The sequence below is a fragment of the Rhopilema esculentum genome, chromosome 10, assembly GCF_057945365.1.
Source record: "Rhopilema esculentum isolate cy_ngs chromosome 10, ASM5794536v1, whole genome shotgun sequence".
Lineage (NCBI taxonomy): Eukaryota > Metazoa > Cnidaria > Scyphozoa > Rhizostomeae > Rhizostomatidae > Rhopilema > Rhopilema esculentum.
Window position 1 is genome coordinate 14,529,414 of NC_142824.1, and position 15,161 is coordinate 14,544,574.

Consider the following 15,161-nt stretch of genomic DNA (forward strand, 5'->3'; position numbering starts at 1 on the left):
GGATTAGGAGGATTGCTTTAGTGAAATCTGCTTAAAAGAGTGAATTTTCCAGGGAACTAGAAGCATCACAATTCGAAAATTTCCTGCCCCTTCGGCGGCAACCATGGTGCCGCCTCAGGTAGTAACTATGTATTTTGCCCGTCCCGATATAGAGATTTGACAAGACTATTAGAAAAGTCGGTTATTATCATACAAAGTTAGATTGATAAAATGTATTGCAGAGGTTTGTGACACCAGCTAAAAAGTTTCAGGCAATAATTTTTTAATCAGGTAAATTTGCATTCCACCCCCCCCCCCCAACGAGGCTTGCCTCGCGACGGCCCTGCCTGCTATATGGGGCAAATCGAATTTTTTTTTCTGTCGGCAATTTGACACATCCAGCGTCGGCAGTTACGGAGAATATAAACTTCGGCACCTTGAAGGTTTGTCTCTAGCGCCACTCCTGCTGACAACAAGTCTGAAAAAAATTCCCTTGACATTCTAAAGTTAACATGCCATTCTCCATCGCTTAAAATTCCATCCCAAACATTTAACCACCATGCACTTGTGCGACCAGGCTTTTTCCATTGTCGTCTTTTTTTCCTCAAAAATCTATTTCTCATGGCTCTGTATCGGCAAAGGGCGCGATTTTTATCTTCAACCGCAGCTCTTAACTTTTCCTTAATTTCTTGCTGTTCCAAGAATGCCTGTATAGCTAGAAGCATTTGGCATTGTAGCGCAATGCAACCAGTTGTAAAAACTAGATTGAGGACTGTGATCAAAAGAAGTTTCCTTGGATCCTCTGCCGCCATTTTAAAAATTTACTCTTAAACTTTCCCGCTCTTTTTTGAGAAGCACGAAGTCACGTGAATATCATGCGAAAGAATTCGACAGTTTCATGTCGGGTTTCATGTAACGGCGAGCAAATTTCACCGAATTTTCATGCCGGTGTAATACTTTTTTTTGCGTGGTTACCAGAATCTGCGTGGGCTACTGCATCAGGGCAAGATGCATTATGCCAAACGCTGCGTCACATGACGACAACTTCAAATCATTCTCACATCAACTTTTAAGATGAACAAAACTTTAAGGAGGGACAGATGGGATTATACCCACGCATGCGCAAATATAAAAGTAACATGAAATGTTTCAAGTAGTCTCGATCTTTTTGTGTTCCCCTTCCGTCGAGACATACAATTTGTGAGCGTTTTTGGTGAAAGAAACCACTTTATTTTGGACAAGAATCGAAAATAATGAGCCCACACAGAACAATTGGAAATGTGAAGTTTCAATTTATCTGCGTGGCCTACCTTATCTGCCCCCCTGTCTCAGTCTGCAAGTTGTCAATGTTCCTATTGCTTCAAATCGATGAGAACTATCGTATTATCAACGTTTTTGGTATGAAATTGCCATATTTTGGACAAAAATCGAAAATAATGAGCCCACACAGAACAATTGGAAATGTGAAGTTTCAATTTATCTGCGTGGCCTACCTTATCTGCCCCCCTGTCTCAGTCTGCAAGTTGTCAATGTTCCTATTGCTTTAAATCGATGAGAACTATCGTATTATCAACGTTTTTGGTAAAAAATTGCCATATTTTGGACAAGAATCGAAAATAATGAGCCCACGCAGAAAAATTGGAAATCTGCAGTTTCAATTTATCTGCGTGGCCTACCTTATCTGCCCCCCTGTCTAAGTCTACAACTTGTCACTGTTCTTAATGCTTCAAATCGATGAGAACTATCGTATTATCAACGTTTTTGGTAAAAAATTGCTACATTTTGGACAAGAATCGAAAATAATGAGCCCACGCAGAAAAATTGGAAATGTGAAGTTTCAATTTATCTGCGTGGCCTACCTTATCTGCCCCCTGTCTATGTCTACAAGTTGTCACTGTTCTTGATGCTTCAAATCGATGAGAACTATCATATTATCAACGTTTTTGATGAAAAATTGCTATATTTTGGACAAGAATCGAAAATAATGAGCCCACGCAGAAAAATTGGAAATGTGAAGTTTCAATTTATCTGCGTGGCCTACCTTATCTGCCCCCCCCCCCCTGTCTAAGTCTACAACTTGTCACTGTTCTTAATGCTTCAAATCGATGAGAACTATCGTATTATCAACGTTTTTGGTAAAAAATTGCTACATTTTGGACAAGAATCGAAAATAATGAGCCCACGCAGAAAAATTGGAAATGTGAAGTTTCAATTTATCTGCGTGGCCTACCTTATCTGCCCCCTGTCTAAGTCTACAAGTTGTCACTGTTCTTGATGCTTCAAATCGATGAGAACTATCATATTATCAACGTTTTTGATGAAAAATTGCTATATTTTGGACAAGAATCGAAAATAATGAGCCCACGCAGAAAAATTGGAAATGTGAAGTTTCAATTTATCTGCGTGGCCTACCTTATCTGCTCCGCTGTCTAAGTCTACAACTTGTCACTGTTCTTAATGCTTCAAATCGATGAGAACTATCGTATTATCAACGTTTTTGGTAAAAAATTGCTACATTTTGGACAAGAATCGAAAATAATGAGCCCACGCAGAAAAATTTGAAATGTGAAGTTTCAATTTATCTGCGTGGCCTACCTTATCTGCCCCACTGTCTAAGTCTACAAGTTGTTACTGTTCTTAATGCTTCAAATCAATGAGAACTATCATATTATCAACGTTTTTGATGAAAAATTGCTATATTTTGGACAAGAATCGAAAATAATGAGCCCACGCAGAAAAATTGGAAATGTGAAGTTTCAATTTATCTGCGTGGCCTACCTTATCTGCCCCCTGTCTAAGTCTACAAGTTGTCACTGTTCTTGATGCTTCAAATCGATGAGAACTATCATATTATCAACGTTTTTGATGAAAAATTGCTATATTTTGGACAAGAATCGAAAATAATGAGCCCACGCAGAAAAATTGGAAATGTGAAGTTTCAATTTATCTGCGTGGCCTACCTTATCTGCTCCCCTGTCTAAGTCTACAACTTGTCACTGTTCTTAATGCTTCAAATCGATGAGAACTATCGTATTATCAACGTTTTTGGTAAAAAATTGCTACATTTTGGACAAGAATCGAAAATAATGAGCCCACGCAGAAAAATTTGAAATGTGAAGTTTCAATTTATCTGCGTGGCCTACCTTATCTGCCCCACTGTCTAAGTCTACAAGTTGTTACTGTTCTTAATGCTTCAAATCAATGAGAACTATCATATTATCAACGTTTTTGATAAAAAGTTGCTTTATTTTGGACAAGAATCGAAAATAATGAGCCCACGCAGAAAAATTGGAAATCTGCAGTTTCAATTTATCTGCGTGGCCTACCTTATCTGCCCCCCTGTCTAAGTCTACAACTTGTCACTGTTCTTAATGCTTCAAATCGATGAGAACTATCGTATTATCAACGTTTTTGGTAAAAAATTGCTACATTTTGGACAAGAATCGAAAATAATGAGCCCACGCAGAAAAATTGGAAATGTGAAGTTTCAATTTATCTGCGTGGCCTACCTTATCTGCCCCCTGTCTAAGTCTACAAGTTGTCACTGTTCTTGATGCTTCAAATCGATGAGAACTATCATATTATCAACATTTTTGATGAAAAATTGCTATATTTTGGACAAGAATCGAAAATAATGAGCCCACGCAGAAAAATTGGAAATGTGAAGTTTCAATTTATCTGCGTGGCCTACCTTATTTGCCCCCCCTGTCTAAGTCTACAACTTGTCACTGTTCTTAATGCTTCAAATCGATGAGAACTATCGTATTATCAACGTTTTTGGTAAAAAATTGCTACATTTTGGACAAGAATCGAAAATAATGAGCCCACGCAGAAAAATTGGAAATGTGAAGTTTCAATTTATCTGCGTGGCCTACCTTATCTGCCCCCTGTCTAAGTCTACAAGTTGTCACTGTTCTTGATGCTTCAAATCGATGAGAACTATCATATTATCAACGTTTTTGATGAAAAATTGCTACATTTTGGACAAGAATCGAAAATAATGAGCCCACGCAGAAAAATTGGAAATGTGAAGTTTCAATTTATCTGCGTGGCCTACCTCACCTGCCCCCCTGTCTAAGTCTACAAGTTGTCACTGTTCTTAATGCTTCAAATCGATGAGAGCTATCCTATTATCAATCTTTTTTGATAAAAAGTTGCTATATTTTCGACAAGAATCGAAAATAATGAGCCCACGCAGAAAAATTGGAAATGTGAAGTTTCTTATCTGTAGTGATTGGGGCTCTTTAATTTCAGTAGGCAGCTTTTGCCATATTTATTGGTCAATAAATCTAATGGTCTCAGTACCATGTGTTGTTGCACTTCTCTGTACCTCTCTGTACCAGTGCTGTTCTTCCACTGGGAAAAATAACGTTGCTGTTTGCTCGAAATTCATATTTTATATGCCGGATTCAGGTTATTGACAGTTTTATGTATCCCAGCCAAGAATAGCTGTAAATCTATCTGGTGAAGAGACACTGATTCTGTTTTATTAAATAAGGACTCTTTCTGTTATAGTAAGTAATTGATCAAAATTGGAAGTGCTATCTTTGCATATGATTCGAAGAGCACATTCATGAATCTTGTTTACCGTAAAAGCTCTATTACGCCCCCTCTCTATTTAGCCCCCCTTTCTAATAAACCAATCTTTTAGGCAGAAATTTGAAATAAGCCCCCGCTCTCTGTTAAGCCCCCCCCCCAATTTTTATACAAGAAAGACTACAGAGTAAAGTGCAATAATTTAGTGATAGCTTATGATGTATTTCGTCGTAATATTGCCAATTTTTTAATTTCATGTGTTTGAGAGTGATATTGATTCTTTTAAAGCAATACCAGATGATGATGTTTTGCAGCAAGATATTGCTGATTTGATTATTTATTCAGACGAAGATGAGGAAAGACTCAAAATTTCATTGAATTCCATGATTTAACGATTAGATTTCTGCCACTGTTCTGTTATACATTTTCGTTTTTAGACATAAACCAGAAAGCTACAGAAAAATAAAAATCATTATTGTATCCTTGATCTTGTTTTTTGATATTAGCCCCCCTCCCTCTCCAATAAGCCCCACTCTCTATTAAGCCCCCCTCTAGGACCCCGAAAATTAAATAAGCCCCCGGGGGCTTAATAGAGCTTTTACGGTATTTCATTATTTGAATTACTACCATAGAACATCTACAGAAGTAGGCAATAACTAAAATTAGACATTATGAGGGAGTTCATTGCTAGAACTAGTTGAGGTGCAACCATTAATGTTGATATGCGATTTACAGCAAGAAGTTTTTGACTGGCCTTTTTGCAGAGGTTTGCAGGGATTGGAAGCTTAACATTTTGTCGAAGGTTATTCTAAGAAGTGTCTCTTTGGTACTCTCTTTTATCAGATTTATACAGAGACCCCTTTATCTTTTTTCCGAATATTAGAAGATGTCATTTTTCTTTGTTCATTTTCATGTAACTATCCTCAAACCATTGTGATAACAAGCAAGCGTTTCTTTCGAGTGATTCTAATATTACGTGCAGATCGGATCCACAAAGAAAGATAGTAGTATCATCCACATAATTACATAGAAAGTAGAAAGTAGGACAAAGAACTACAAAGTATATGGTTGCAAATCCCTATTCTAAGCGTAGAAAGGTGTAAAGGTTTTCGAGATTGGGATTGATTAACTCACATTGTATTCTTTGTTGTACCTTTTAGTGCAAACCGTCTCCATTCCACACCCTTACTATACATCATTGGCACATGCTCTGCACTTTGTTTCCCCATTTTTGCTGCTATATGCATAACCAAAAATTACACTTGAAATGCTTAGGTGCCTTACGAACTGAGAAAAGAGAGCAGGGAATGACTTTTTGAAGCCATGTTCTAAAATTTCTCCATGCAATCTGCTTTTAGAAACATCAAAACAACCAACTCGCAACCAGGGCCACCAAGTAGGGAAACGGGGGAAATCGCCTTTGAGGGTTTCGGGAGCCTCAAAAAGTAAAACATTTCATTTCCAAAATGCAATAAATCAAATACTAATTACAAAAGAAGCGATAAAAAAAGGTACGCCAAAAAAGAACAACGTTTTAAACGATGGCAAGAAAATGACTGCAATAAATGTTCGGAAATGTATTTTAAGACAATCGAAAGCGCGTGGTAGCAAAAATTTAGCAAAAATCTTTCCCTCTATCCCCAGGGCTTCTAGCTCCTTTCGGCGGCACAGCTCACAACAATTCCAAAACATATCTATGAAATTATTGCTCTATATCAGGGCTTGTAAAAACAATCTTTTCAATATCTTTGGCATTTTATAGAAACTTTGCTAGGATGCCCCTTAATGCAGGCGTCCACCACTCTAGTGATGGTTTCTTCGTCCTTGTATGCACAAAAAGATATGAAACAATACACTTTTATAAGAATACCTAATTTTTTGATGAGCTTCAATATTCTTTAATTTTTTTATTATGAGCCTAAGATTATTCTTAAATTAATTTTAAGCGAAATAAGGTATAACCGGATTGCATTATAGTTTTAAGGACTTCAAGACCAGATACGTCTATTTCAAGACATAAATACGTCTATTTCAAGACAGCGTGAAACACAGACTTGTTTTTCTTTCCAAAAGACTCAAAAAAACAAAAAATTTAATTTTTGGTGAAGTTTGAGCCTTGTGCTCTTCTTAGATTATTCTTAAATTTAAGAGATTTTTAGCCTCAATGTTCTTATAGACTTTATTCTTATAACAAAAAGTGTATACACCATATCTGTACTGAGACCTGTTCCTGCTCTTTTGACGCATTACTATAATGACAAACATGATCCAAGCTGTATCACTGCGTAAGACTGTGTGGTGGTGCCAAGTGCAATAAGGCTGCGTTTGACATTACGCTGATGTAAAGTGGCCCACTAAGACTAAAAACTGTTTTAATCATTGCACAAAACCGTCTCAATGCTGCTACCCTGGGTACCAAAGCCACAAAATTTGAGCGCTTAACTAGAGACCCATTTTAAGGAACGTCCTCCGCTTATACACTCGTATCTTCTAATTTCCGCGCTCGAATTTATGTTGCTCTGGTACCAGTGTACAATACTGCACAAAGTGGTAATTACTACACCTTAATATTACAATTTTTTAATGAAAGTTGGAAGGTAATTTTTTTGAGCAACTTCTACCTAGTAGTATTTTTTTAATTTTATTATGTAAATCTTTAAATTGACCCCTCCCTCTTTTGGTAGTTTGTTAATTATAGTAAGAGCAAATTGAAGAGAAGGGCTTAAACAAGGGTGGGAAAAAAAGAATCATCTGAAAATTGAAATAAATTAGCCCATTATCAAAGGCTCTTTTAGTTTTTCAATTCACTATGAGAATTGAACATTTCTAAAAAATCGATGTTTACATCAATGTCAAAAGCATTTTGGAATTTCTTTTTATTTATTTACCTTCATTTCTCCAAATATGTTCAATTTATCATGGATAAGAATCCGCATAATACGATTAGGGGCTTATTCAATGGCAGGGGCCATCGCGACCACGCCTTTAAGCTTAGCTTGCATTTATTTATTTATTTTAAACCTTTTACATTTTCAGGCGTAATTTTGTTTCTTTTAACAAATCCTGATTTAAATTGAAATTTATTACTTAATAAGACACCAGTCTTTAGTTTAGCTTAGGATACATTTCAGAATTTTTCTTACAGTAATTTTCTTGCAATTTTTTAAAAAATTTACCTTTGCATTTGTTATGTTTGTTGATTCCTTTCTTAAAAAAGAATTACATTATGAAACATTACAAACAGGGACGCCGGAGAATGGGGCGTGAGGGTCAACCGCCCCTGTTGCCTTTTGATAGGAGGGGCAAGAGGGGCCAGCGTGCCCATTTGATTAAAGTACCCTTGAAACCGCCCCATTGTAAAAATCAGAGAGATTCCGTTGAAATTCTGATTGCAGTGCTCAATTCATGACGACATTTCTCAAAACTTGTAAAATAAATCCTTATGCCAAAGTTAGCCAAATTTCAAGATACGAACAGAAGATTGAAATAAAATGTCAGTTTGTAGTTAGTAGGAGGAATGAGTAGAAGCTGAAAATTATTTTCAAAGGCCCTTTACTCAAGCTTGTCCCCTTGCTCTTAAGTCGTTCCACTTCCAGTGTCCATGATAACAGACCTTGAGAACCTGTGACAAAACTGCTCCTGCTCCCTCTGCAGCCATTTTAGAAGTCGGAATCAAATTTGAGGACCTTAGAGATGCCTTTTATAAATTTCTTGAAATAAAATTATAATTTAGAAAAAGTGTATATCAGCATTTTTCTCCGTGAGGTCTTATACTTAATTACTCTCCCTAAGAAATCAAATCAAATCATAGTATTTACAACGCACAAAGAGATGTTATTTTCCAAAATATTGATTTCCAAAATTATTTTATCTCGTTAGTTTATTTTACTAATTTGTGGCCGAATGTATGTGCTATCAATCTTGGATTAAAATGTTGTATCTTTCTTTTCTTTCTCGATTAAAAACCTTTGGGGGATTGAAAAAAAATTTAATCCAGGGCGAGAGCTTTTTTGAAGAGAACCTCTGTTGTAAGATTTTATGACATTATGCAAGGTACAGGCGCCAAAATAGCTTTCGCATGGGCTGCATGCAGAGCGGCCTCTGTTATGCAAATTAGATGATCCAGACGCAAAAAAAGATTTGGAGTGGGCCCACGCAGATCTGGTTGCCACGCAGATTTTAGTATCACACCGGCACGAACTCATGCCGGCATGAGTTCATTTCGGGTCTCATGTAAAGGGCCCCTAAGAAGGCATCAGCTGCTGGTAAGAGCAAACCCAAAAAGGCTGCCAGCAAAAAGACAGCAAAGTCACCGGCTGGGAAGAAAGTGAAGGCTGCAAAGTCAAAGAAGTAGATGGCATCAGTGGAGGAGGGCCATGTTTCCCACTTACCACCTGGTTTACCATATAAACAAACAGCTTTTTTAAAAGCTACCAAAAAGTCGGTCATCGGTTCTTGATTAGCCTTGACGGCTGCATTGATATCATGAAATTAAATGTAGAGTTTTCAAGGCTGGTGGGCCCACAGTCACCTGCATTTGTCACTTTTTTCTTTATGATGTACCTTCATCAAAATGATTTACAAAATAGGTAGCAGGATTTATCATTTCAGCTAAAGTTATGTGCATAGTAAACTATTTTGAAAGCACAATTGCCACTGTACACTATCATAAAATTAGCAGAAGATACACATTTTTTCTGCAAAGTCTGGAGCAACTCATATTTTTACAGTATTATTAGTAGCTTTTAAGAATGCCAATTGTAAAAACAATTGCCAGTTTACATTCAAAGTGATTTCAAGACTAGTTTGACAGTATAGGTCCTTTATGTGCTATGTGACTATGATCAGCATAAAAAAGAATAAAGACAACACATGGATATATCACATATTTTTGGTGATGAAGTATGCAAGCTTCAATATTTACAAAGTTGACCTAAGGATTGAATGAATTCATTTCATTATTAGTAGATTATATTGAGAACAAAGTTGAAAAAACACAGTATCATGAAGGTAGCAGAAATCGAATTTATCATCTTATCTTACACTGTCTAGAGAAATTAAAACTGAAATAACAATTGCCCTCTTTGCAGCCAAACTTATATCAAGAATTGTTAGACAGAAGGGGTTCTTGATGGGTAATGACCTTAATAATAAGCATGTTTATTGAAGATTTAGTCTATTCTTGTGAAGCCAGCTTGTGGTTACCTGTTGGGTTGCTTTTGAAGAAAATTTTAAAGCTTACTTTTACAATCAGAGTTAATTTACAATTTACAATCAAGCAATATGTTCAGTGCCCTAAATTGCTGAAATTTTGAGGTTGATTGTGATATGAATCAAGTAGAGAGTATAGGAGTGTGTCATACAATGTAAACATTTAATGGTTGATGTAGCTAAGATTTCTATGATTGGCACACTGTAATAAAAATTGCCTGGAAATGAGCAAATGATACTTTATAACTAATGTTTTTCCCTTACACATGTTGAAATCCAGTACCGACACTTGCAGTGGCTGAACATTTGGGGCAAACCCACAATATATTGGGGTATTTTGGTAACACTGAAAAAACCATATATTTGGTGACTAAAAAGATTGTCATGAAATAAATTTGCAAGCAGTTGTATAATAATTCCTAATGGTTTTTAAATTCAGAATAAGATAGAGTAAATGATATGTCATATTTATTGTGACCTCAACATTTTAAATACATACATATGTATTACATTGTGGGCCTAGCACAAATTGAAAATATTGTGCACATGATATAAATTGTATGCTCTTGAATTCAGTCTAGCACTATGAAAAAGTGATTCATTTTTCCCATTCTACAGAGTACATGACCAACTAACTACTGGTAATTTGTGACAATGTAACTACCAGTAGATAAAATTATTTGTAAATGTAAATTATTTGTAAGTAAACTACTAATGTAATTTATTTGCATGTACCAATGTAACTTAATATTACATGTTAGTTTTAAAAGTACATGTAGATATGAACTGAACTGATCTGATTCGACCATGTCGTGTGTATTAAGGTTGGGGAAATATAATCTCTGGTGTTTATGGTGGTTTTTAAAAAAACCGTTTTTTTCAAAGAATTCATCGACAAAGATGAAATTTGCTTGTTGAATTAAGCTCTCTCTCCACGAATCCTTCTGGCCAGTTGTATGTCCTTTGGCATAATGGTAACACGTTTGGCATGAATGGCGCACAAGTTGGTGTCTTCAAACAGTCCAACTAGGTAAGCTTCAGATGCCTCTTGGAGGGCCATCACCGCCGAGCTCTGAAAGCGCAGATCTGTCTTGAAGTCTTGGGCAATTTCTCGGACGAGTCTTTGGAAGGGCAGTTTCCTGATCAACAACTCGGTCGACTTCTGGTATCTACGAATTTCTCTCAGAGCAACTGTTCCGGGCCTGTATCTGTGTGGCTTTTTTACACCTCCAGTTGCTGGGGCACTCTTTCGTGCAGCCTTGGTGGCCAGTTGTTTGCGAGGAGCTTTTCCTCCAGTTGATTTCCTTGCAGTTTGCTTTGTACGAGCCATTTTGACACTACGAAGAAATTTCAATAAGGGCGAACGAAATAAGGTGACTGAGCGATGACGGTACTACCTTCCAGCTAGGAACAACGAATCAATCTGCGAATCGGCGCCATTTGAGGTCAATTTGAAATGTTTGAGCAAGCCACGTGACATGCCGGGAGAAGCGAAATGACAAAGAATGCATCGCCCATTGGCTGCTTTATTATCCCAAGTTTCGAGCGAGCTGCAATTGCATCTTCTGAACAAGATTCATACCATTTCTTAAAACTAAAGGGAAGCAGAAAAAGCAAATTCAAAGGAATTCAAGCAGTTGCAAATTACTGTCTCTTTGACTTGGGGAGGTTTGTTATCCTGGTTGATGGCAACAATAGCAAGAGTTTACGTAAATAATGTTTGTTTTTAGTGGCTGTTTTCCAGTTCTCTTTGGCAGTCAGTCAAATAAAACACTGAATTGACATATTTCAAGAGGCAACTTGTCTTGTAAGTGTACCTTAACTTGCCTTTTCTGCTAGGACATAGTTTGCTTATCCAGTTTTCTGTTATTGTCACGGCAAAACAGTTCAAATTACAAGGCGCCATCGAGAAAATGGAAGGATAAAGAGAGTGCTCCTAATAGGTTGGTAGTTTCATTTGGATCTATGCACTGCGGTTGAGTCGGTTTGAAATCAGTCGCCTCGTGAATTGTCTTTCGTTGTCGCACAACACAATCTTCAACAAGTTGTCCTGGCTTTTGCCCTAATGAACAGCTTCATAAAAGCTCAGTTTAGCTATGGCCCCCTGATTTTGACGTTCCATGACAGATGGCTGAATGCTATAGTGAATAAAATCCACAAAAGAGCACTCAGAATTGTCTTCCAAATATTCTTTGCATTCCAAAAGCCAGGACAACATCTTATGCTATAGAAACTGTGAGATATTTAGGTCAAAAACTGTGGCAAACACTACCTCACAGTATAAGAGAGTCCCAATCTTTGGCAACATTTAAAACAAGAATTAAGAGCACTCCCTGTAGAATGCGGCTGTAGATTAGGTAAGATATTTATTGCTAGGTTAGCTTTTATTTCAAATATTATACATTAAACACTTTTAACATTGTTCCATATATTCATTTTTTTCAATTCTTTATAGATAGTTGGCCTTAATTAGCTTCTTTATAGCTATTAGACGTTCATTTAGTACGAATCAAACAAATTATTTATTATTATATAATTATTATTACTATTCAGTTGAATAATGACTTATGACTAACCATATTAGTTTTTTGACTTATGACTAATGCGAATTATTTTGAGTGGCTGATATTGAAAAACTGAGAGGGTTCACATTTTTGAAAAATTAATTTAGCGTTGGATAAAATGATCGATGTGTTGGCAATTGTGCATGAGAACGTCCACATATTTTGTACTCAAAGATGGCTGGATTAACATAAACATTTACGGTCATTATTATGGCCAATTTTTAAATTTTGTTAAAATAATAATAAATTAGGGAGAAGGAGATTTTTCCATATTGCCTATTTTGATTACATAATATGTGCATATTCCCTGTGTTGCCGCCACATTAAAATGCTTAAGGTTTGGGTGTACGAATTACGAGAATGATTTCCAGAAAATCGATAAAAACCATCCAATAGCGTTCGGCATGTGGATATTGATTCAAAGAGTAAAGTTGTATTTTAAAGGTAGAAAAAATTGATTCAATGACTGCATTTTCCAACAAACTGGAATCATTAAAAATTCGAAAATTCCCTCACCTTTATAACATTATATTTATAGGTCCTTTTATCGCGGAAAGATCGTTTGATCTGAAGAAAGACTTTTGAACATTATATTTTGCATCTTTGTTTCATTTCTCATCGATAGAAGGACCAGTTAGTCTCGACGATAGCGATAGGGTGGATACATTCTATAAAAACCCCTATTACAATTTGAGCTATAGTCACCAAAAACCCTGGATCCACCCCTGCTCATCCAAAATTATTATTTGTTAGAATTTCAATTCAGTTAAATTGTGCACATACAATATTAACCCCATAGCTACATTTTGCTTTTGAATTTTGGTATTCTACCACAAAACCTCATAATTTTATATTTTGTTTCATTCTCAACTAGGGTCTGTGCACTGGCTTATTAATAAATGTGCAGCGAATACTAGATCCTTTATAAGACCTTCTTGATTGTTTGTCAAAGTTACACTGTGATTCCCTTGCCATGTCTTTTTAAGGCGAGATCTAATGAATATTATTTATAGTCCGTGAAGATTCAGAATAATAATATGGCAGCATCGACATTTCATGCAGCTTGAGTTTTAAACTTTCAACAAGCTTTGCTGCCTTCATACAGTGAGCGCAATTAAAGTCTTGGCGCAATCAAATGATTTCTTGTTTCTTTGCAAATCTTTAAAGCAAATGGTTAAAGGACATTTGAGATTTGTCTTCCAATGTTTTTTCCGTGATTTTTTATCGTTTTTGCAACTGGATGGAATATAACAGCGAGCTGCAGTCGAGGCTGAATACTGTATACTGTTCTGTTTACAAGCACGTACTTCGGTCGACGAGGCACGTGCCTACAAGCACGTTAAATTGGAGCCTACAAGCATGAAAAGGCATTATTATTTTTGGCAATTTGAACGCTGCTATAGAAAGAGCCTTCAAAAGGTTGTGCAGTGTAATGTGTTATGACGTCAATGGTGGACATGCCACTAAGCATTTGTTTGGGCATTTGTTTCAGCAGGTTGTTCTTAAAGTGTTTAGCATCAATGGCTTTTAAAGATTGAACACAAATTTTCACCCCATTGTAAACACTTTGAATGGAATTGTATATACCGTCTGTTGGTTATTCTCTATTGGCATTTGTTTATTTGAATATTATCTTTCATTATCAGTTTTTTCTTCATGGCAGCAACCAAACATGGTATAGTGCAATTTAGGAATCGGGGAATCAGAGAATCAGGGAATATTTGACGTGAGTGACATGCCAACTAGTCAAATGGAACTTTTTGTAAAACGTATGAAAAGATGAGCCCAAAGACTGAGGGCATTGGCAAGGAACAACTTATTACATTTACCAAACTATTGCACTGAGGCAGAGACTAAGGCTTGTGCAGCTTACTCTTGTGCATACATGGAAATATGATTCTAGCAGAAACGAAGCACAAACCAATCTCCCGTCGTGTTTTCACGACGGGATCCCACAAACCAAATCAAACCAAATCCCACAAACCAATCAAACTAATGTTTTCTAATGTCTTTTGTACAGTTCTGTTTGGAAATTGTCAGAACTCTGTCTGTATAAATTACCAACAAACCAAAACAGTGTCACAGCTATAAGATAAAGGTCATTTCATGGTGTAAAAAGATGATTGCTATGAAATAAGAAAAGCTCATTCCAAGAGTTAATCAAATTTTTTTTTTATAAGTCACAAGCCTTAAAATTAAAATTTCCAAAAGGAACTCATTGATCAACTAAAAAATTGGGCGTGGGAAAATTTGGCCACATCCATATTTTTTTTAAATTTGAGGGGAGGGCATGACCACTGCTATTTGGCTAGCTACGCCACTGAATCTGCATTAGCCAATTTGTAGACATATTAGAACACTTGAGATTTAGCCTCTCAAGGAGCTACAATTTTCCTTCCTTCCAATTTATTTGTTATCATAAATAAATGAAATTTATGAAGATCTTGTGTACTTTTGTCTGATTAAATTTTTTGAAAAATAAGACATTGTATCCTTATCAATTTGGTTTTCAAAAGAAAAAGTCAACATCGTTGTCTACTTTTTATGTTTGTGCCAAGATAATTGATACAATAGAAGCTAAAAAATTTCTTGTTGTATATTCATTGATTTTACGAAAGCTTTTGACACAGTTGACCATTCAGTACTATTACGTAAACTCGAATAATATGTTATTAGAAGTTTTTCCTTAGAGTGATTCAAATTCTACATAAATGAGAGATCCCAAAGAATTTTTGTAAGTGGTGATCTCGCTAACGACTAGTGAAAGATATTGAAAGATAAAGTTTCTTACAATGAGAAAAACTGCAGAAAAACCGTTCTTGTTTCTTTGCGAGGCATATTGCCTAAATGCATGCTATCTCGTTTTTACTT

The 15,161-nt window shown here is 36.2% G+C and overlaps 1 protein-coding gene across 1 annotated transcript; it reads right to left on the reverse strand.

Moving 5' to 3' along the window:
- Positions 1–10,581: 10,581 nt before the first annotated feature.
- Positions 10,582–11,158, reverse strand: LOC135685046 (histone H3). The gene has a single exon (XM_065200778.2). It carries the CDS (start codon positions 11,054–11,056, stop codon positions 10,646–10,648), a length of 411 nt encoding a protein of 136 aa, XP_065056850.1. The 5' UTR covers positions 11,057–11,158; the 3' UTR covers positions 10,582–10,645.
- Positions 11,159–15,161: the final 4,003 nt, after the last annotated feature.

Coding starts and splice junctions, on each gene's coding strand:
- LOC135685046 (XM_065200778.2), bottom strand. CDS start 11,056: ATGGCTCGTACAAAGCAAACTGCAAGGAAATCAACTGGAGGAAAAGCT.